We start from the raw sequence: 25,079 nt of genomic DNA, 5'->3' as shown, positions 1-25,079 counted from the left end.
AGGTGAAATAAACACTTCACAGTAGAAAGTGAGTACAATGCCACTCTGTAACTTCAAAGTCCTCTGAAACACTGCATTTGCAAATTGTATATAAAAGGCTATATATCTACTCCATTATGACAGTTCATAAAATTATGGAATTCTGCTAAGATACTTGCATATAAAACACACACAAATATAACACTCTACCTTTAAATATTTCATTGCATCTCAGTTCTGATTTATATGACAGCACACTATCTTGGTCAGTATATTTAATTTAAGCCTCACCCTATATGTGATAACATAAATGTTGTCTTGTCTAGTGAAATATTTATAGTTGTTCACTTCTCTAATGAGAAATTAGTACATATACATTTTGGGCATAACTTTCACACTTCCTTTTAGAGAGAGATGTTAGATAGTCACTGTTTCCCCCATGGTAAGTAGGTATAATACAAGAATGTGACATCAAAATTCCTCTGAAACACTGCTTTTGCTGCCTGTTTTTAAGAGATCATGTGTCAATTCCCCATGATAGCTCAGAATATAAAAATACACTCAGGAAAGCATTTCTGCTGCCAAGAATTTAACTTACATAGCCCTTCTCAGTAGATATTCAAGACATCCCTATTATCTAGTGAACTACTCAATCTTTTATGTTTTTTTCTTCTGGTACAATGAAAATGTTGTGCACATATATTTTGGACATTGCTTTCATCCTTTATTTTGAACAGAAGTCAGTCACCACCAAAAGAAACCAGGTATAATGCTAGATTTTGACACCAAATGTCTTTTGGAACTCCTGCATTACTAATCATCATTTCTACTTTCCCCCCTTTGCTTTCTTATTATTTTTTTTGTATTGTGATATTTTCCATATCTAGATACCTTTGCCTGTATGTCTTTTGAAATATCTTTGGCACTGCTTTTTTGTATTAATTAATTTTAGTTCCTCATTTGCATAAATACTACACAATGTTAAATCTCTTTTTCTTTCCCATGTCCATATTTCTTCTTCAGATGCCTCCTACTCCACCTGTTTCTCCTTACTTTGGGGGCTCATTGTTCCATCATGTTGTGATGTTAACAGAATTTGATTTTCAACATGCAACCCTTCACATTGCAGGTATTCCATAACTTTAGCTTCTGTCTACTTAACATGTACCTTACTAATCTGTTCTATGTTCCCCCTTTGTGATCTTATTTTTTGTATTGGGAAATTTTCCATATCTGGGTGCCCTTGCCAGTGTTTCTCTTCAAATATCTTTGTAGCTGCTTTTTTGTATTTATAAGTTTGTCTCATTTGCATAAATATTGCACCATATCAGATCTCTCTTTTTTTCCCATGCTGATGCCTCCTTTTTATACCTTTCAAAAATCTCTAGGTTTTGTTCTTTATATTTTTTGCACTTCCTCATTGGTTTGCAATGTGTCATGGCTGAAAATGCCATAAACTGAAACAGCTAAAGTGGCAGAGTCAAATACAGCACAGAGCTGTACTGAAATTTCTAACAGTAGAATAGTCTAAGGTGCATTTTGTAGTTAAGCACTGTGCTGTTACCGCATTGGAGTTTTACAACGAAATCACATACAGGCACTGAAACACATCCTTTTCTACAAAGGTACTGGATACAGGGGACATATATGTATTCACTGTTACATTTTGGCTGTTCACTTTATATTTAGATTTCACTCTGGATGTTGTGTTAAATGTATTTATTTTCATTTGTTTACCAGGTAGTGCACTTATCAATATTGATCAATGTATGCTCAGTATGCAGAATACAGTTGTGGTCTAAAATACTTCTTTACTGAGTTGCTATTATAGCAGAAAAAAAAGTTGTACATAGCTTACCAGAGTGTTTTTTTTTTTATTTCTTTTGCATCTGAGATGTGCTGTGGCTAAAATTCATTAATGTGAAGCAGCTAAGTGGCAGGTCAAATTCCACACTGACTGTACTGAAATCCTTAATTACAAAATAGCAGTCTTGGTTGACTTTTATAGCTAAATACTCTGTTGCTGTGGCCTGAAAGTTTCTTATTAAAATCTTGGAGGTTGAGATATAAGCTTCATATATAAGTACCAAATACTGGAGTACAATCTGATATTTTGCATTTTTACTCTATTTCCAATACTTTTTGTCCGCATGGCTTCTGTTCAGTATTTAAAATATATTTATGATCTAAAATATATCTTTGTATGCTGTCATTACATCAGTTGTACAAATTCTATACATTTCTCCTAAAAAGGGCATCCTTTGTCTCACTGAAATTATGACCCCACACAATTTAGACTCATGTAAAGTAATGTGTACTACCATGAATATAATGCTATATGTGTCTCTTATACCTAGAACTGCAAGCTAAGTCCAATCTGTAGCTGATGTTTGTGACATGTTCTGCTATTCTGAGAACTTTGTTGTAATATTTCATACGGTCAAAAAGATATGGTCTTGTATTGTTAAGTAGCAACAGCAGTCTTACATAACCATTGTTTTTAAAATGTATTTACTTAAGTTTTGTCATTTAGTTCCTAAGAAACACATACATTTTTCATATAGTAAAGCTGATAAATTCAATATGTATTTAAATTGTATCATTAGTATGTTCCTGTGGCACAAGAACCAGAACACAGTATTCTTTTTATCAGAAAAAGGTTATATTTTCTACCATTTTATGATATAGCAAAATATTCATATTTCACTTGTCCTAACAAGTACTCTCATATTTGAGTTTCTGCTGTCTGCTTTCCCTGTTATTATATCATGAGAATATAATAATAATAATAATAATAATAATAAAAGTCTACCTAGGATGATCTTGTCCGGAAATTTTCATAAAATATCTTGAGGTGGTAGAGAGATGTTAGGCTCAATTCAGAATAGCTACCTCAAGGAGAATATGTACACCTCATGGTAACCATTTCCAAATTCAGAGATAGTTCTGTTGTGGTGCTGCAACATGAAGATATGCAGCAGTGTGGTGGGCTGTCTGTGTGGCTATGATAAGTGGTAGTGAGGCATTTTGGGGTAAAGGCATATAATAATTATGTTAATTAGCCATATGCTTTCCCCAGAACTGCCTGCAGTATATCCATTTATGCAGGGAAGTAATTTTGAGACTCACACATTTTCATAAGTTAACAATACCTCTCCTGGCTGCTCATGTTAATTAACACATCCAAGAGCTCAGGCAATTTAGCAGATAGGTAGTGTTGGAAGTCTGCATGGGTGTGTGTCTACCTGGGAGGTCACAGTAGGTTTGTGTGTGTGTGTGTGTGTGTGTGTGTGTATGTATGGGTGAATGGATGTCTGCAAGTGTGATCACAGATGGGAGGGTGTGTGTGGTTGTATGTGTTCGTGCGTGTGTGCTCACTGGAGGGCTGTCATAACTCTACACTTCCCTAGACCATTAAGGAAAACACTAGCCCCCAGGAATAACCCTTACCAGTATGCCTTATCAGCACTTAAACAAGACATCGGTTGAGTGAAACACTAGATACCTGGGATAAATCTGAAGACATTAGTTGGGGGAGCACTACACATAAGGGATAACTCTAAGAATGTGGGTCAGGAAAGAGCACTAGACACCAGAGATAAATCTAAAAATGTGAGTTGGGGGCACAACTACACATCAGGGATACCTCTTTAACCATGTGCCTTAAAAGCATTTACAATAGACATGGTTGGGGGATGCCAGACACCAGGGATTACCTTAATGTCATTTGCAAAAGCCATAGTTGTGAGCAACACTAGACACCATGAAGACTCTTCATAGTGTATCTTAAAGGCACTTATTAAAACAGAAAGATGCGTGATGGGGAGAAAATTATACACCTCTGAGACTCTGAATAGCATGTCTTAAAGACTGAAAACCTGTACCCTACCAATACACACAGAGGGCCTTAATTCCCTGCACCACCACTACTCACCAGAAAAACTGTAATATATTACCCCAAGTCTATAAAAAAATAAGGTAATGTGATGGGGGGAAGGTTTTAAACTCTGCATGTTTTACACAGAGAACAGGCGCATTGACCCAGTACAATAACTAATCTGTTAGGGTAACTAGGATTTTTTTAAAGAATAGAAGTATGAAGCTCTAATGTCTGGCATGATCCAGTGCTTGAGTCCATCAGTTACAAAGGACAGTGGGGGGATGCTTCAGTAAAAAGCCAGGAGGTACACTAGACAACACCTGGGAGATTATTTAAACCACTTCCAGGACTCACTTAAAATGTTAACACTGTGACAGCTCTAGCATAAAGTATTATGTGTAGCATTACTAACTGACTGTAAGGATATGTGATTTACAATGGTAAGGAAAAAATGGAAGAGACAACTGGGACATTATCTCATTTCTTGAACAGACAAAAGGTGTGTGTGGGAGAGTGAATGAGGGGAGTGCCTGTGCCACTGTGATGCATGGGCCACCAGTGTTACTACCACAGGAAAGGTCTTTCTGAATTGCAGCTAATGTGTTTCTGAATCACAAGAAAAAGGGCCTCTTTACAATACTCCTTACAGTGGGCACTCAAGTTATTTTGGAATCTTATTCTCTGCCTTTTGAAGTTATCATCAATTATAGATCAGAATGGCCTTTTGAAATTTACTAACTGCAAAATTTGTGAAAAGGTAGAAAACAAAATTCAGTTCTCTTCATAGTTAAGATTACAGACGCTGACAAAAAACATTGTGATTTTATGCCAAGAAAGAATGCATTTCTGTGTAAAAGTGATCTTTTTATTCTTTGTATATGCTTTGGCATGAACATATTTTTCATTACACTTCAATGTGCAGTTGCTTTATTTCCTTTGGGGGGGGGGGGTTATATAGTTATGCCAATAAAATTCCATGAACATATCTTGAAAAAATATTGAATGAACTATTTTGGGGAAATAATTTCTACACAATGTGCAAAACTTAACAAAAACAGCACTTGGGGAAGAGTTCTTTGGGAATTAGTCAATTGTTCAGGAAAGACAACAATGAGGACAACCTAACCACTAGGTCTATAGATCCTGAGTTTGAAACCTTCATCACACTTCTCATCAAATTTGCACTACTCACAATGAATGAATTACAGCTACATATTTTCACAGTAGTCGATCACTGCTGCTTGCTACAGGACATATCAGCCAGTATAAAGTCTTGGGGCAGTCTGGTTTATGAGGTGAACAGGTACTGAGTAAAGATGTTCTTGTGCCCCTTAGAGTGAAACCTGATACTAAACTGGGGCAGTGCCTGGTAATGCTGTAAGCCTTTCCTACACACAGACAAAACTACATTCTGCTAATTATACTCTATCCAGATGATTCCCATTGTCCAAATAAAACAAAAACAGAACCCAAAAGCAGTGTTTTACAAATGAGTTCCCCAACACAAAAGCACTCCAAACCAACAGCTAAGTTAAACACGCAGCACTTCTCTCTCTTTTTATGAAAGAAAGAAAAAATTAGCTCACTGCAGATCCTCTGGCACGGTGATAAGCTCAAGCAATGGCTATTGACTACATTTTGAACTACTAGCAGGCTGTTTTCTTTTAAACTGTAAATCATTCCACAAACAGGGAGCAAATGGCTGGATGACCTGTCTCCAGATATAGTTATTAAGCCATTATCCCTGTGACTATAAGTTAAATGGTTGTATTTGCCATTTTAGCAGCTATATCAGCCCAGAGTATTAATTCATGTATATAACTTAGTGACTAAAAATGAGCAGTCACAATTTTGCCTATAAGATAGGCCCGTACAACCTAGCTTTCTAATGTGACATAGCGATGAATGGCTAATGGGAGTTCAGCTTCAAATTACAGAATTCTATTGTAAATTAATTCCTCAATTTGTCTGATTTTCTCCATTAAATGAGCAAGGATTACAAAGCAGTACAGTAGTTTTGGGGAGCAATACAGCACATGCTAATTAGATGCAAATATTTTCTGTCAACTGTCTCTTCACCCTATAAATGGCACCATGCCAGTTACTGTAACAGTATCATGCCCCTTAAAGGTAAGATATGTAGAAGACACTAAGGCTAGATACTTCCAATTAGGAACATATTCCACAGTCTGACTAACTGTAATAGGAATTTCTAGTTATGCCAGGGAGAACACTGCACCACTGTATACCTCCATGATCCACTCCTTTACTGAGTATAGCAGTGCATTTCACAGTATTTCAACAAGACACCTGAATGAACTTGAAGAGATACAATTCCTTACTAAAAAAAAATCACAGGGTTGGAAAAGATGAACTATTCCAAGTTAGGAATCAATGGTTACATTCTGCTTCCTATAGGTTACTTAGAAGAGACTTCCACTTGTTTTATAAAAGAAAGCCTAATCCTGTTTTATCTGAAAGTCTGTGCCAGAACTTAACATTAACAATATTTTCACATAAGTCTTCTCTTATAATCAGATGAAGTTAGTCATTAATGTCCTTCAAACAGAATCTTGCTCTCAACAGATACATAGACAGATAAAGATATAAATATAGGGCAGAAAGTCATCAGAAGTAAAATAATTAAATAACCTCTATACTTGTATAAGCATATACTTATAATGTGAATTTTTATCTACAGAAGTTTGGTGTCCACAATATGGTTATTCAAGAGGGCCAATGCTCAGTTTCTTCAAACTGAGGATAGGTCAATCCCAGTCATAACAGAAGCAGTCTTGCTTCTGGAGTTACATGGTTTCAGCTCGGATATGGAATGTAGACAATCTGATGCTATCACTGCCATTAATGTACCCAATATCCTGACCATAGTTCAGGAAAAGTTATTCCCTCAGAGTCTGAAGTCTCTGGGGAAACAAGTGCCCATGGCCACTGCTGACACCAACACTCATATAAAGGCAAGAGAAAGACTCTGGCAGTAGTGGAAAGAAATCCAGGACCGTAATACCTATTATAACTTTCAGTCCCTTAGAAGGGTATGTAAGATTACACCCAAAACTGGAAAAAAAGAAAGTACAACATCAAGAAAATGCAGAATATACTAGTGGAACATACCAAAATCTTCTGCTGTGTAATCAGAGAACTTACTGCTAAACAAACACACACGCAATATACTAATGATATTAAGATTATATATCAATGCAGAAATTCCAGGAGCAGCCTCCTCCCATTAAAGTACCAGCCTGTCCTTCCATCTAACTTGTGCCATCCATTATAATACCTTCTAACTATTTTAGAAAAAATAGAATGCAAAATTGTCCAAAATGGCTTGAAAAATCGGACAGTGCAGCCCTTATCTTTAATGTATTCCTCACCACAGGAATAGCACTGCTTCACCTCCAATCTGCTGTACTAACTCCTCTGATGAAAGTGTCATATATATTTTCTTCTCAAGACTGCAGGCCTTAGCTTACGTGAGTAAATACCAAGGCATGAATTTTTGCTACAACATCCTGAGGTGGTAAAAGGTGCTTAACATTAGTGATATTTCTGAAATGGAAATATGATGGCCAAAAGGCCAGATGATTTTTGAGCATAACACTGTGGTTACACACCTTTCATACAAAAATTATGTTATTGCTGCCATATATTACAAATGACTGAATAATGAAAGAAAGAATTTCTAAAGGAGCAGAGACTTTTGTCTTGGGTGCATTTGATTTCAGCTCATCACTCTTGAGCCAATGAGGCACAGACTTCAAATAATCCACAATGGAATGTACACTTGGTATATGTTCAAGAGGAAAAAAGAGGTAGGTGTTTGTAACTATACATGTTGTTGATTTATTTTCTATCATGTCACATTCCATAATTAAATGTGGTCCCTCGGCTATGAAAACAAATCAAATAATAAGTGTACCTAAAAAAAAAAAAATAATTATGAAAATAAAAATAAAATCACATTTTCTTTAAAGTAATCATCTTCATAAATAACTGACTCCTTAAAGTCACCTATGAAGAGGCCTGTGTAATTAGGGTTACTGGAATCTATTTAGCACACATTTGTAGTTCTTGCTTGTTGGAACTGTGTTACCACTCTGTGTGTTAATCTGGTTTATTTTGCAGGCAGATGGACATGTCCTCTCCACCGTTCCCTAGTTCACTACCAGTTCCACAGGGGAACTTGGATTCCAGTATTGGTAATTTAACTCTGCTTGTTCAACAGTTAGCTCAAATGGTAGCCCATTCTCAAGCCAATGTAATGTTTTTTTTTACTGGTTAATAGAGTTGATTATAACAACAGATACCAGTAATAGCAACACAGGTGGTCTTAACACCGTGAACATTAGGCAGTCTGGGCCTAATTTATAACTTAACTCACCTCACAAAAGGACAAATACTTGAATATTTTTCACAAGGGAGATAAAAATACTGAGACAGTTAAGATCCACACATGAAAGAAACTAGAAAGGGACAGACTTGAATATAGTAACATGCAAGCATACCCTGTTCCTGGGGTCCCTTCCAAGTCAATTACTTCTACTGAATCAGCAGGTTTTACACATGCTGATACGCTACTATACCTGAGGCCAATAATGGTACAAACCCTTTAGAATCACCCCTTCACTGATCTGACAGACTAGCCAACCAACTCATAGGTGAGAGAGGGATACAGTACAACGTAACACCTCAGTTTAACCGGAGGATAAATAAAATGGGAAATCGTGGGAGACTCATGGAGGAGTGGAACAAAACAGATGCTAAACTTTTTTACATGCCTTTTGGGGACTGATGAAGGCACTGTGACTTTATGCAAAAATGATTTAATTACACTAATCTAAATGTTCAAGATGACATATAGTTTACTCTGTTTTCCCTCAGTTTCAATTTTATAACAACCAATAAGCTGGATAATGTTGACTGCCTACTTGAATTATGTTGCTTTACTAGAAAACCTAATTAGGCTTAATATTTAATGGCAGTGAAGATTGCAAATTGGCAATTTAGTATGAAGACCTATGCACTCTAATCCTTCACCTGGAGAACTGAGTTATTAAAATCAATTTCTGAAGATCGAACTATAAGAGTCATGAAACTTGACAAAGGGTGAGGGATGGTACTAATGGACAGTTTAGACTGTACTGCTAAAATGAACAATCCACTGAATGATACCAACACTAATTCTGTTGCTTCGACCAATGAAATGCACATTTCACATCACAGAATTGATGTGTAGTACATGGAGCACTATGATAATGCTCCAAAATTGGAAAAAAAGATAAACCTGTTACTCCTGTAGAGCGAGACCTGGCTGTAACAGTGCTTTCAGAGGGTGTATCATTTGTTAAACTCCCACTAAATGCTGTTATGGTCTGGTTTCAGGAAAGGAACATTTATTCATTCTCACCAGCCCCTGAATATCTTTCCCCACACAAAGTTTATACAAACCAGTCTATAAGTAACTTATTTAAATCACGCAGTATTTAAAAACTGTCCTTGACTTTTCCCTGCAATTATGCTTACTCTCTGTCTATGTAACAGCAGCACTCACTAAGTGGTTTACTGGCATGCAATACAGAGTAATGATCAGCCCTTACCAAGCATAACCCATTATGTGTTCTCAACAACAAGGATGCTTCACTCTCAAGGTGAATTTCTTGGCATCCGTGTGTGAATTTCTATCTAACATGGAATTATCATTTATGATTTTATGGATGCAGTTACACAATAATGATATTTATATCTGGGGTGAATATTACCATCAATCAGTTGTGTAAACTTTCATGCAATATTACAAACAGGTTTTTACCAACTGTCTATAAAATTGGTTAATAATTTGCTTTCTCCTGGTGATGTCTCTTCCTGTGAATCATGGCACAATGACAACACCCCTTTCCACTCGGTCAAATCATTTTGTTTATATTCAGGTCTTCTGACAAAACTTGCCCAAGGAGTTTTTCACTTTTATTGTTCCTGCTTCAATTAGACCATTTATTGTGCATTCTTTTTCTGGATTTCTGCCTCCCTTATGCATCAGTTTGTACTATTCACTGCATTTAAGTTACTATAGCAATAACCCACGGCTGGGTGTGGGTAATGCTGGATTTACCCATGGTTGGCATGGTTTGGTCATGAGGGTGAAGCCTGAGTGACCAAACAAACCCAACTGTGGGTAAATTCAGCATTACCCACATCCAGTCGTGAGTTATTGCTATTTTACAATGGTATTAGTTTTGTGTTGTGTTATGTTTGTGTTGTTGTTATTTAGGTTTTTGTTTGCTTTAGTTTGTATTCTTCCACTTTTTGTGAGATAAAACAGTCCACATTTTTCCTTGCACTATCAGCTATTATGTCTAAGTTACAAGTGTTGAATTACACTAAAATAGACATTATATTCACAAGTTTAGTGCTGCATCAAAAAGAAATGCAGCTCATAACAAAACACTTGGAAAAATAACAGAATAATACTGACAGCCCTAACAACTGTGCCTAATTTTATTATGCCATAACTAACCGAAGCAGCAAACTGATAAATGCACAAGAAAATTAAATGCAAGTTCTTTGTTATATGTTAAAATAATCAGACACCTGTACATCATTTTCACTCAAGCCAATGTCACAGAAAAGTATTTTAACACAATCGAACATAAATTTACACAGCAAACCCACTACACTAATGAAGGATCATAGTTTACGTGCTTTCTCTTGGGAAACACTTCACATCCAAGCTAGCACACTACTTCAGCCTATTACACATGCTTTTGCTTGTAAGACAGTTATGTCAGCCTAACAGCTCTAAAATCAAGACAGACCAACAAGCAATTTAGTAACTCAACCATACACAAAACATTCTTAATACTCACAGCATCCAGAAAAAAGAAATTCAGAAAACACTGAAACAAAGACTAAATTGCTAGTTTGATTTTTGAACAGTAAAGTGACTTGCCTTACCTTGCAACCTCCGTAAACACCAGAAACCCCCTCATTAACATAATCTAAAACCGCAGGTGAATACACAACTCTTCTCTTCCTTTAGAGCAGACGGAGGTGTGTGTGTTTTGTCTAGTTAAGTGATTTTGCTCCTAGTCAAACCCTGAAACTTAATTAAGGGCAAGCAAGCACCTTAAGTAGCCACTGCATGGTATGTTAGTGGCTGGACTTATTAATTAGGTTATCTTCGATTTACAATCTGTACGCTGGTTGGATTGACCAATCAGCATGCACATTTCTCGGCTTTGACTTTCCATTGTATAATATGGTTTAGACCATTGTTCCAGTCTTTTTCAACTTCATTAGTGTGTATTAATCGTCTTCCATAACATTATCACAATAAGAATTGTTTATATCTCTTGCAATGGCAGTTATGAGGAGAATGAGAAGGGCAATTCTGGTACTACCATGTATTGTACTCCACTGGACATCCTTCTTTCATTCATTAGAATTAATTTACTATAGCCTACAGTGTGTTACTGACAACCGCCATTTTACCTATGCTGCCACACTAAACCCAATCTCAGTTTTGTTAAATCCATTCACAAACCCTTTTTGTGTTCCCATATCAAATGCCTTGCTAAAGTGGAAGTAGGCCCAGCTGCTGTTGTTTTATTAACTAATGTTCAGGTTAACCAATCAAATAATTTTATTATATTTCAAGAAACCACATGAAGGAAGATGTTCAGAATCACAAACAGTGTGTCCCAGGGTTCCTTATTTGATTCTTTGCCTGCAGATATTCTTTTGTGTTTAACATTTAGCATCTCAGCATCCTGGCCATCTAAGTTGTTACAGAGTAAATTTACATTTATTCACCAACTCCATTAGACAAACGTCCATCAGTTAACGAGTTCAATTCCACTTGAAAGTACATGGATCTTAAAGGTATATAAAATCACTTAACTTACAGAACATTTCCTGAAAACAGCCATGTGCCAGTCCATCTACCATGTTAACAAATGATACAAAATTATACAAAAGCAGTATCAACTGCAGCATGTTCAGACTGAAAGGGGAAGAGTGCTACTGAGCTAGTCGAGGATGTGGGTTCTAGTCCCTCACTAGGCAGTTGGATTTATTTTCAGTACTGATACTGAAGTGTAGCATAGGGGCGGGGGTGTACTCTTGAGTATGCCAGCCTTTGAAATCTACAGCAAAATAAGTATTTTTATTCACTGTACTGCACATTTAAACTGTGTATTACTGAATTGCCACCTTTTAACTGTTGTTAGCTGTTTTAAGTGTTTTGTTGTTTCAGTTTCAACTGTTCGCTGTTTGAGACTTTCTTTTCCTCCACTTTGTATTTTCTAGTACTTGTGTATTTTATAGCATAGGCTAGATTCAGATTTGCTGAACCTAGCTCTTTGGCATAATTTGAGCACTAAAACCAGCCATCTTAAATTAAGAGGGCCCCCTGCAACCTTGTGGCAGAAGAGAGTAGCAAAGGTCCCATCTGAGTTGAAGATTGTTGGAATAAGGCTCAGTATTGAGCATTGCCATTGGCCAGCTTGTTTGAAAATTGCTTAACTTGCTTTTAAAAAAAAAGTGTTTTCACAATTGCTACATAAGCCCTGCATTTGCGTGGGTTTGCTCCGGTTTTAACAAGGCTCCACAGTGTCTGGGGACGAGCCACTGCTCTTCTATCTTCATCTGAGCAATCCAAGGAATCTGTTTGCATGTAGCGCACTTTCGTGCAGCACCGTGCAGTGGAGGTAACCATTGGTGGTTATAGACGAAAAAGTTATAGCAGATTTATTTTCCCTTAGAAACTGCCCATGCTTCAACTGAGCAGTCCCCTTGGAAAGCACCTCAGCTGGGTCACTTTAACTGAAATCTCCTAATCCCTAATAGTCTCCTAACCCTTGAGAGCCCCATTAGTACAGACACAGCATTAAACCCCCAATTAAACCACATCCTTGCTCATTAAAATAAGCAGATTTATACCTAGTATCATGAATGGTCGGTTGTCCTCCATTTCTCCTGCCAGCCTGATTGACATTGGTATCCTGAGACAATGTAGCAATTGCCTCGTGTACACTGACAATCCACTACTCATAAACCACTTAAGCTCAATTTGTGAAAGATGCATACACTCTAAGAATTTGGAATCCTTGCTCTCTCGTTCACAGAACAGTAACACTGAACAGGTTGTCAGCCCAAACACTACACCTCCTTCACAAACCACACTCTCAACACACAAACCATTACACGTGGAGGCACTCATCAGAAATTTACCTAAACACCAGGGATCTCTGAAACACAAACATGCTATACCTAACAGACAGGGTTGCCAGATGCCAGCCTTCTTTTTTTTTTTTTTTTTTTTTTTTTTTTGATTAATCAAAAAAAAAAGTTCTAGAAACAGAAAGCAGATAGTAGATAGTCAGCGGTTTAACTTTTTTAATTGGCCCGTATGCTGGTATACAGAACAGAGTACCTAGAGCACTCAATACACACAAAACCACAAGCACAAGTGTCTCTAAGCAGGCCCCTAAGGCAAAGCACATCTGAACCAAATTTTTTGGTCATAGGTGACTCCATAGTGAGACACACAGATGTCCCACTCACCAGGCTGGACAACGAGTATGTTATGGTCAGTTTTCTGTCAGGTGCCAGGATCCGCCAGATCACACACACACTCAAATCTCTCCACAACAAGTATTGTTATGACTCCGGCACAGTTCATTGGTGTGAATGACCTGAGACATATCTCACTGGACTATATGAAGAGAGACATGACTGAGCTCTCTGAATGTGTCTCTCAGGCAGGTATGTCCCTAGCCTTGAGCAGCATACTACCTTCACCCCACAATATAAACAAAAAATTATTGATTTCAACATCTGGCTTAGTTTCTGGTGTCATTCTAAGGGGATCCTGTACCTGTCAGCCTGGGATGACATAGTAGTTAGAGCACACTGCTTTGCCAGAGATGGTCTTCATCTGTCCCCTCTGGGAATTCGGTTACTGGCTAAGGCTCTTGCCTTCCCCATAGTGCTGGTTTAGGCAATGTCACAACAACAAAATTCCAAATGTAAAAATATCTTCAAAAAGCAACCTCGAGGTTATGCTGCTAAATGCTAGGAGTCTACACTTAAAACTGCATTCACCGGAAGCAGCCCTCACCTTGGATAATCCTGACATATGTGCAGTCACAGAGACTTGGTTTAAGGCCATGTAAAGCACCCTGGCCATAATGTGTGATAATGCCTTCCACACATTCAGACCCCAAACTGAAAGTGCAAGAACTAAAGGAGGTGGAGTATCAACATTCATCAAGGTTAAATACACCTCTAGATAGGTTAAACAAGACGATTCCCTTGAACTAATCCAAGTCCAATTGACTGAAGGTAAGACTCCTCTCCAAGTTATTGCCAGTTATAGGATCCCTTCCATGAACCAGGATACCCACACTGCATACTTGGATCTACTTGAATTGCTCAGGATACAACCAAACACCTTGGTTCTAGGTGACTTTAACCACCCATCCATATACTGGGTAAATTATATGGGGTCTACTTCACCCTGTAGAAGCCGACAATATCGAAGTTGATATTGTCGGCACCAAAATGTCGAAAGCGAAAGTCATCATGCTTGTAAATGGAAATCTCCGTAAGGGGAGATTTCCATTTACTGCAATGTAGTGCGATCTCGGAGTTGGTATATTTAAGTAGGGGGGCTTGCCCCCCTGCATAGAGCAATTTGTGCTGTGTTTGGGTGTTTTTTTTTTTTTGTTTGATGTTCAGGGGTTTCAACATTTTCTTGTCGATTATTACGCTGTCGACTGTTTGAGTTTTTGACAGCGTAATATGAATGCATTATACGTGTACTAACACACTTGCCCAAAGTTTCTTGGACTTCACCAACTCCAATACCCTGGACAATTTGTTGACACCCCCACAAGGAGCCCAAATATTCTGGATCTGGTGCTCACTAACATGGGAGATCATTGCACGACCCCATGTGTGTGGCCCTCCCTAGTGAAGTCTAATCATAAATCATCTCATTAGAACAATAACATCTGACCCCCCCCCCCCATTAGCAGCAACTAGACTAAAAAACTTCTCCAAAGCCAATTACGACCTAATACGTGATGGCATTAATAGCTTCATAGTTCCTGGCCTCAGTGATGGCATGGACCTATACTGGGATATACACCAATATCTTGTGTAAGCATCTATACAAATGGGTTGACTCAGCCATACCTGATAGGACCAAAACAAGATCCTCAAGAAAGAACAAGCCTGTCTGGTAGACATCCGCTATTAACAGGTTCTCTCCTTGGCTTAAACAAGCAAATAAGATACCTCGTAAGGCATTCTAACTGTGAATCCAGATTAGTCTCCTTCACTAAGGATAACCATAATGCCTTCTTTAGCTATAATCATGAAGAACCACATGCTGTCCAGGTTAAGAGTGTGTTCTAACTATTTATTAGGAAAAACAACAACAAGTTAGGTGCTTTTGTCCCCTCAAGAACTTCATCAGAACCTTCTTTAGCTATGTCAGAAACTTTAAAGAAAAAACCCAGATCTGTGCAGAACTGGTTGTTAATGGTACCACGTATACTGAAACCACAGAAATAGTCAACCTGCTAGCTGACAGTTTCAGTGAAAACTTCTCCCCCTTGTTCCCGTCACATATCCCCCAAAGCATCCCTACCACCTGCCCTCCACCTATTATCTCCAAGCAGCAGGTAGTAAATATGCTCTCCAAAGCCAAAAACACAGCCGCTATGGGACTTGATAATATCCCAGGCTGCATTCTAAATGGATTAAAACAGGAACTAGCTGCACAGCTGGGTACTCCCTTTAACCATAGTCTAAACACTGGTTTTGTACCTGCTGAATTGAAAACAGCAACCATCATCTCATTGCATAAAGGAGGCACCTCCACTGACCCCTGAGAACTATAGACATATAAATCTGACCATGCAAATCTACAAGGCTATGGAAAGAATAATAATGGACCTTATCAACAAAGATATAGGAGACCTCCAAACACTTGACCCAACTCAGTTTGGCTTCATTACAGAGACATCCTGCCTTTTGAACTTGGTGGACTTTGATAAAGTCACCAAAGCCCTGGATGAAGGCAAATCTGTGCATACAGCCTATCTGGAACTGGCCAAGGACTTTGACACTATTCCCCACTCAGGCATCACTGATAAACTCACCCAGCTGGAGATCAACCCATACATTGTCAGATGGGTTGCAAACTGGCTCACAGATAAAACGCACATAGTCAAAATAGGTGACTCTGCCTCCACCAGCAGACCTGTAGCCAGTGGTGTTCCACAAGGATCAGGGCTGAGGCCCCTATTGTTTGGAATCTACTTCTTGAATGTACAGGCTAAAATAACAAAGCTATGGCTGACAAAGTTTGCTGATGACTGCAAAGTGGGTGCAGTCATCGAGTCCCCAATGTCAACATCCTACAAGAGGGGCTCACACACACAAATGACTGGTGCCAAAGTCGTAGGCTAAAACTCAATGCAAAACAATGCATTATCATCCCCTTTGGCAAGGTTGACATCCCTGCAGATAACCCCCCCTATTGTTTGGATTCTACTTCTTGGATGTACAGGCTAAAACAAAAAAGCTATGGCTGACAAAGTTTGCTGATGACTGCAAAGTGGGTGCAGTCATCAAGTCCCCAAACAATGTCAACATCCTACAAGAGAGACTCACACACACAAATGACTGGTGCCAAAGTCGTAACCTAAAACTCAATGCAAAAAAATGCATTATCATCCCCTTTGGCAAGGGTGATGTCCCTGCAGATAACCACATTAATAACAACACCCTAAGCCCACAAATACTGCGGTGGTGGTGCTGCGGTAGCATTGTCGCCTCATAGCAAGACGTTGTCCTGTTCGATTCTCAGCTAGAGCGTCTTCTTTTTGGAGGCATATGTGAATGGGGTGTGCTTTCATTGAAGGATGTGCATCAGGGCTGGTAACCCGGTATGTAAAAATCCACTACCAATCATTAGCGGACCGAAGTTCCGCTGTGGTGACCCCTAACCAGTAAAAAGCCAAAAGACACAAACAAACCCTAAGCACACAAACAGTGGTGAGAGATTTGGCACACAGGTTGACAGCAACCTTTCCTTTGACCAGCATGTCTTCATAGTGGTAAGAAAGGCTTTCTTCATTGCCCACCTTATAAGTAAGGACATTGCATCCATGGCAAAAGAGGTTATAACCCCCGGAGCTGTTGGACATGCTCCACTTAAAGAAATCCCAATCTCTCCAAGCTACACGCTCTAGGGACCTAAATCTTGTCACCACAATAAACAGAACATACTGGAGGGATAGATTTCTGTCCCAGAGACTTCCCATACTCTGGAACAAACTACCTATCTATATCAAACAAAGTTCCTCATTAGCACTCTTCAAGAAAAATCTTGATGATTGGATGGGAATAAGAAATTCACCCCGGGGATCACTTCTGTGGATCTGCTTGACAGGGGCACAGGAAAATAATTTTCTTGGGTGGCAAAAACCAGGGTACCGTTTAGCTAGGTTTATATAGACCCTAGGGCCAATAGCCTAGTATCTACCTATGTACTCCTCACTCATTAGGCCAATAACAGAGTATAATGCTACCTTTGACATGTGACGTACCAGGCAGCTGGAGTAACTGGCTTCAAAGGCTTCTAACAAAGAAAATTCAGGGTCTTCAGCATATGTCATGCATTGGCAGACTGAAATCACTGTCACTATACTCTGTGTCTTACAGACTACTCAGAGGTGACCTCTGCTTTGCATATAAAGCAATCTCAGATCCTGCTCTAATGGAAATGCTTCACATTCGTAAGTCAAATGGTATAGGATGCACTCGCTCTAGGGAACTCAACCTAGTATGTGACATCAACAGGACTTGCTGGAGAGACAGATGTGTCTCACAGAGGTTACCCCTCCTCTATGACAAACTTCCAATTCAAGTGAAACAGAGCCCCTTGCTGAGCCTATTTAAGCATAATTTGGACGACTGGATGGGAAACTGAAAATTCACCCCTGGTGTATCACCTATGTCCCTCTTGGACAGGTGCGTAGTCATTGACTTGATTCTCCTTAATACCTTGATATTCTTGGGAACAGCCGTTGTACTTGGCTAGACTTGTAAAGGCCCTAGCGCCATCACCTTTGTAACATCCTATGAACTTTAATGAAACCTTAATTCATAACTCCAGTGTTAAATAACAATGCTGTATGATCTGTAAATTCTAGAACAATTTTATTACTAAGTAAAATCATACATGCAGAACATGCAAAATAATCACTTGCACTTTCCATTCTACCTCTACTATATTTGTGACGTAAACTCGACTCTATCTGTAAATGACAAAAGTTAAGAATATTATAAAAAATTGTGTGTCCTGGTGTATTTCCCTGCACATTTCCTCAAATGACAATTAAGATCCCCATGAAAATAATATTCATATTAATTGTTATATAAGTTTGTAAAATCTCAAGACACTCTCTCCTACTTTTTATATTCGGAGTGTATACACAAATAATATATGAATTTATCAAGATAAAAATCAGATATTAACACTCTGCCTGGTATGCCAATAACATCTAACAGTTTAAATCCTGTTTTATATAACAAAGCAATTCCACAGCAGATCTCAATACCAAAGTCCCAGATTTCTTAATTTCTCCATACATACTGTAGTTTTTTTCTTGCTTCTATTTTCTGATATCAATTAAGCATAAAAAATGTGCTTTAAAATGAATTCAAACATTTAATTTTCATTAACAATGTTATTTCCATTTAGGCAATGAACAAGGAAGTTATGTTTTCCCTTTTCTGCAGTCTTTTTACTTTATGGTAAGGGATCTGAAAGTAGCAGTAGTCATCATTTATCTTCCCCTTCTAAGCTCTACCCAGTAGAATTCTCCTTAGCATCATTATCTTCACTCTCGTTAACCTCAGCGCCTTCACTTACGGCAATGTCTTTCTTATCATCACCCTCATCAGAATCAATTATATTTTTCAATAATGTCTTCACCAGTATCACTAATATGTAGTGCATCAGAGTCTAAACATTGCATTAGAATTGTCAGTATTATCATTATTTCTATCCAAGTTCTGATTTTCAGTTTCAAGAATCTGTGGAAATCAAACCAGTAATGCCCACTCTTAAATTTACAAGATGAAATTGCACAATGCATAGTAGTATGTCCCCACTGCAAATATGATTGTTTATCACATCACTTATTAAACAGAATAAGACCAAAAAAAAAACAGGATTTTGGTTGACTGCAATATAAAACAAATGCCCTATGCCCAGTGATAAAAACCACAATAGGGATATAGCACAGAGTTCCTTTCAAGGTCACTATTATTTCCCATCTACCATTCCATACATGTCCTGCATCATGCACTTTTTGTAGGCCATGCACTTGTGCGCATTCAAGTGAAAAAAAAGCACTGTATATTATTTATGCCAATATCTGTAGTATGGAATTGCACTACAATATATTGTTTAGGTATATTCTGTTCAGAAAACATATAATCTGACCAAGGTGTAGAATTATATTTATCACAAATGTACTGCTAGAGTACCGATTTCAAATGTCAGTTCACAGAAAGAATCATGTCCAGCATGTATAACAGCTTGAATATTTGTACAAAATCCTAAGGGAAGAACACTGTTGTCCCATACCTCATATCAATTGATAACTGTTCCATTCTTGCAGAATGTACAAACAGGCAGTTTTGATGAATGTGCTCATTTAGCTGTGTTTTATAAGGACCCCTGCTTAATGATAGAGGCATCTAAGGAGTTTGGCTGGTGCTGCAAAACATCATCACACAGACTCTACAGTTTCAGACTGACAATCAAATTCCCTAGCTGGGCAGTGACCTTTACTCACATCAGGCATAGTTTCTGATAGACTATGTCTTTCACCTACAATTTTTCCATTATTTGAATCCAAACCACAGTGGTTTTATTCAAAGGTTAATCTTCTGTAAGTAATTACTTCAATTTAACATCCAAAATTCCACCACTTTCCAATACCATAATTTCAGCATAATCAGTATACTCAATCCTTTAAGAAACAGTGGCTACATTCATAGCGAGCTCCTCATGCTGTGTACTGTAGCTGCCCTGCAGCCAGCTGCAGTATACTCAGACACATGGGAAGTGTAGGCAAAGAATCCCAGTGCCTGACCAAAATTCCCTTAGTCAGAATAAATGTCACCTCAGGTCTCCCCTGAAAAGAGACCAGTGGCCTGGGGAACTAACTTGGTCAACAAAGTGTAAACAAAACATGCACTTTTGCCTAAGATTATCTGCCATATATTGGCCAAGTTATTGCACAAATATTGCCTAGTGCTACTTTCAGACCCCTTATCAAAATAAGCACTTCCAGTCAGCCTAAAGTTTTTTTTTTAATAGAACTACCAAGTATAGAGGCAAATGGCTGGTGACTGCATGATAGAATAACCAAAAGAATACATGACAACTGCGGTACTTTCTGTGTTGAGGTTCCTCTGCTTGTGAATTTGTTTCACAGGCAGAGTATTTTATTAAAATGAAAGACAGTTTGTAGAATCGGGTAATTAGATTTGCAAATCAGTGACTGTAGTGAATGTCTTGTGGTACCCAAAAATATTATACTAGGGAGACGATGGGTAAGGTACTTCTCCAAGTGCTACAACATTTATAGGACATAAGACAAACTGTCTCATTAAGTCTAGTGGCATGGTACCTTTTTTATGTCATCATTAGAGAACAGACGGTCTACATTTTAATGTGTTATATCAGGTACATTTCTCAGTGAAAGACAATACGTTAAAAAGCTTTTTCAAAAGGAGGAAGCTTGGTTTCTCATAAAATATAATAAATTAGCATGGAACACACTCCTTATGATTTTGGATTTTTCTCTGTATAAAACTGATGATGTCTGTCAGTCTACCTGTTTTGGGGAGATGGAATGTCCTTTTAACCTTTATTGTAAAGACTATATTTTGAATTTGTATACTCATGCTCATAACTAGAATGTCTTGTTTATCTAATTATGTGAAATGCAGCTTCTGTGTTGGGAGTTCTGTAACAGGAAACTATGAGTTAAAAGGGCTTTACTTGCTGTTAAGATGTACCTACTTTTTGCTTGTATTGTTTTTGCCACTGTTCCTGCTGACCATCAAACCTTTAAGGGGCTGTCATTCAGACCGCTGTGAGGGTGTTTTGTGCTCTTGCCAGAATCCCAACATTAAGAACTTTTTTTTTTATTTATGACCTTAGCTCTCACACTTGATGGGGATGTGAGCACTAGAATTACCACAATGGCTGCCTATGCCCCTACAGTCTATTCGTATAAGTTCCTCATGAGCCAATAGGGGGCCACCATCCCTGGCTAGGATGTCCATACCCATGTTATCCCAACCCAGCTGCACACTGCATGACAAGCCTGTACTCTACAGTGAGGCCCTGTCATTGGAGCATGGCCTGAGCTCAGGGAAAACCACCATACCTCTCGCCAGGACAGGCATGTCCATTGTCCTTGCCTGTGCTGTCAAGTACAAGAACTTTCAGTTAAACTCTATACTTGGACTGTACGTCAGAGCTTTATCCATCTGTGTTACTGGTGCAGGCTAAGATGCACCTAATTTAATTAATTGAAGGAAATCATCTAATGAAATTTTGTACATAAATGTGAATTTGTGGGTACTCAGTAACCTCATAGATGGTCACAAGGTCAAAGTGCTAAAGTATTACTACAAAAAAGTCTGTTAATGCTAATGAAGAACTAAGAAGTCTGAGACAATATTTGTGCTCCTAAACATCTACCATCATAATTTTTCATGAATTTTACAGCTGAAAGAATCTGCAACATTTTAATTTTATTAGATTTGTCTGGCATGGCTTTTCTGCTGCAAATCCATGCTGCTCTTCTAGGCCCCACTCTGTCCAAAATGGTCCAAAAATTTTTCCTTCAGTGGTAATTTCATGAGTTTCAAACAACTGAAGTCAGTCATGTTGCTTCTCTTTGACTCCCTTATCAAGGGTAATCTGATCCACTGTCTAAGTCTGAAAAAACATTAACCTCCCATGATTTGTAGAAACTGACATCTGGCAGTAGGACCCAATTTACCTTTTATTTCTCTAGACTAAAAGTCCATCACACCTCATTACCCTGTGCACTTTTAGTTCCCTATACTAAATCCCATCATACCTCATTACCCTGTGCACTTTTGGTTTCTAGGGGTTCTTGAGTAAATAGAGTTAGACTTCCTTTACAAAAGGTTCTTCTACAGGCTAAATTTAATGACATTTCTTTCTCTGAATGTGGGACAGAAGTATTCAAGTTTTGTGAAATGCAGATCCTGTCTACTGAATCTGGTAAAGGGTTACAGGGACTGCAGATGGTGGACATATATTAAGCACAAAATGTCTTGACGCGCCCAAGGCCTTTAATACCATTTGTCATGCTGAAATCATTCAGAAGCTAAATGCTTTAAAAATCAACCCATACATGGTTTGATGGATAGAAAATTGGCTGAAAGACAGTACCCATAGAGTGCAAGTTGCCGTTACCTCTTCAGAAAGTATGAAAGTGATCAGTGGTGTCTCTCGGGGTTCAGCTCTGGAACCTCTTCTTTTTATCCTTGACTTCTAAGATCTTCAAGCAGGGAGCCTAGACATCTGGCTAACAAAGTGGCTGTTGTTAAGTCACTCCCGGATACCTAGACCCTCCAGAATGAGCACTCACTAGTAACTCTTAGTGTACTACAACTGGGCTTGAAATAAATGCTAAAATGTGTAGTATTGTCACTTTTGGTAAACAGCACTTTCCCTATCATACTGCACAGACAACACACCACTACAAAACAGAAGTGGAGTTAGGGACCTAGGAACATGGGATGATAATTCCCCATCTTTTGACCATACCTGACAATGGCTGTCAAGAAATTCTTAATTGTTACCGGAATATCTACAAAGTCTAAAGAGGTAATCACTCCCTCATACTCAGCAGTGATCAAACCAATAAGCGAGTACAATGCCCTCCTTAGGATATAACTCACTAACTATATCTAACTGGTACTGACAGGTATGGTCCTCCTGGAGAAAGTAGGGGCAGACCGAGGGAGAGTGCTGGCAACGTGTAAATGATTATAAAACTCAAAAGATCTATGAATCTATGAAAAAGCATTTCCGCTTTTTTACCACCTATGCTTACCAAGAGCATGTTTTAAGCATCAATAACATTTCTTTTTCCTTTCTTAGTTTCTTTAGACACCTTCAAAATGTTTGAGTTTCCCTTCTCAACTCAGCTGGCTTACCTTTTCTGCTGTCTTCTGTTTTAACTGGCACCATTTTCTGCCTTCTTTCTGTTTCTATATACATTTTTAAATGCTGTATTATTTTCCCTAACACTTGTTACCACCTTATCGAAGAATAACAGTGTGTTTTTTTTGTAATTTTGTTTTTTTAATTTTCATATGTCTATTGCACAAAGATTTGCTGTTTCTGTGATGCCAATTTTGAAGTATCCCTTTTATTTTTCCCACATTAAACTTATGCATTCTTGCTAGAGCTTTTCTGAGGCAATATCTTACTAATCTCAAAGTCTGTCCTCATAAAGTCTAGGATCCTCATTTTCAACTTGCTGAATTAATCTGCATGTACATAAATGGATATACAGCTGCTTCCCTGAAGTCCTTGTCTCTCTCCATGTGAAAACACCAAGTCTATTACAGCTATTTCTGAAACAGGATCGATCCAGACACAGATGTAGCTACGGTGCTCAAATTAAAATCTGGCACACTGTAATCTCCTTCTAAGAGCACGAGTCACAGTAATGGACTGGTTAAATTCTACATCATTATGACAGAGTTTTCACCTGAAGATGCTCTACCACACCAAATCAGAAACCTTATCATACTAGGAAGCAAAAACAATTCTTATCAAGGATGAAATTATGTGCTCCACTCAAGTCAAGACTTCTTGATACCATGCTGTAGGTAAGCCATCAGAACTACGTAACTGCAAAGTTTTTAGCACAAATCTCCCAGGAATACTGTACCCTGTAGCTATGAATAATCAAACTCAGATTTAATGCCCTACAAAGAAGAATTACAGTGGAAAGCATGCTTGCTGAAAAATACCAAAAAGAAAAAAATGGCAGCTTAAATATTTACTTAGAATTTATTAGCAAACAAAATTCATTATTCAGTTCAGTGATTATAATCATCTTCACCGAATAAATGTGTTCATGTGGAAAATCTACACTGCAAGTTATAGTATGCAAGATTAAAAGCATTTTCTGACATTATAATCATACTTATAAAACACTGTTGGTACAATACTGCAAAAAGGAAGCAATAACCATGCGGATGCAATAATCAAGCCAGTTATCTGTAAAACCAAGATAATCAGTTTTCAGATGTCGCACTTTCTGTAATAAACAGAATGAAAGAAAAAAAACTGTACGAAAAATAAACATTTCATTCTGACATGATGACGTGTTTTCTTAAAAAATGTTTGTGCAGTATATAAATGTACATAAATTACTGCCCATGTACACTTTTTTAGAACAGTATCTGCTGTATAAAGCCTCTCTATGACACCAGTAAGATTCCATACATTTAAGATATAAATTTCCTCAGTTTTGCGACAAGTCTAACTCCATCTTCTTCATTATTTTAGCAGGCCTTTACAAAGCAGAACAGCATGAAATGCTGAGTAGGCCACCTCAGTCTTGGTTCCCAGCAGTTGTTTCTGTGCGAGCCATCCAGCTGGTTACATCATTTACCTCAGTTGTGGTCCATGCCTCACAAAATGATTGCACCATTTTTCTAGAGAGAAAAAATGAAATGAAACAGAATACGAAATAACTTAGAAGAGAAATAATATTCAAACTAGCTCGATTCTAAGCACCACGAGGACCACTCTAAAAAAATTTGAGCTTCAGTAATGATTCTCCATAATATTAACTATTTGCATGCTTTAACTCTTAACAGACTGAAGATGCACTGGTAACTCCTTTTTTCTGCATGAGAACATGAAATTCATAAAAGTAGATTTACAACAATTTGGTCAGATTAGAAGATTACAAAGCTAAATGAAATATGATGCTAGAAATGCTAAAAAAAATGTTAAATTAAGTTAGATAAATTAGTATTAGAAGCTTTATACTCCTGAGTAAGAAGTCTGAGCAGGTTATATGACTGATGCCCTTCCTTACCAGTG

At 38.0% G+C, this 25,079-nt stretch overlaps 1 protein-coding gene across 1 annotated transcript in view; it reads right to left on the bottom strand.

Moving 5' to 3' along the window:
- Positions 1–24,016: 24,016 nt before the first annotated feature.
- The window catches only part of MSH3 (mutS homolog 3), a 3,764,176-nt gene continuing 3,763,113 nt past the window's right edge, over positions 24,017–25,079 (bottom strand). The window contains exon 24 of the mRNA XM_044064237.1: positions 24,017–24,685. Within this exon, the coding sequence (XP_043920172.1) occupies positions 24,583–24,685 (103 nt within the window). The 3' untranslated portion in view covers positions 24,017–24,582. The remainder of the gene's footprint in view (positions 24,686–25,079) is intronic.

Source organism: Protopterus annectens, chromosome 2.part2 (assembly GCF_019279795.1).
Source record: "Protopterus annectens isolate FY-2018-M chromosome 2.part2, PAN1.0, whole genome shotgun sequence".
In the NCBI taxonomy this organism is placed as follows: Eukaryota; Metazoa; Chordata; order Ceratodontiformes; family Protopteridae; genus Protopterus; species Protopterus annectens.
Note: the sequence above shows the minus strand (reverse complement) of the source record. Positions and strands in the feature narration are given on the sequence as shown.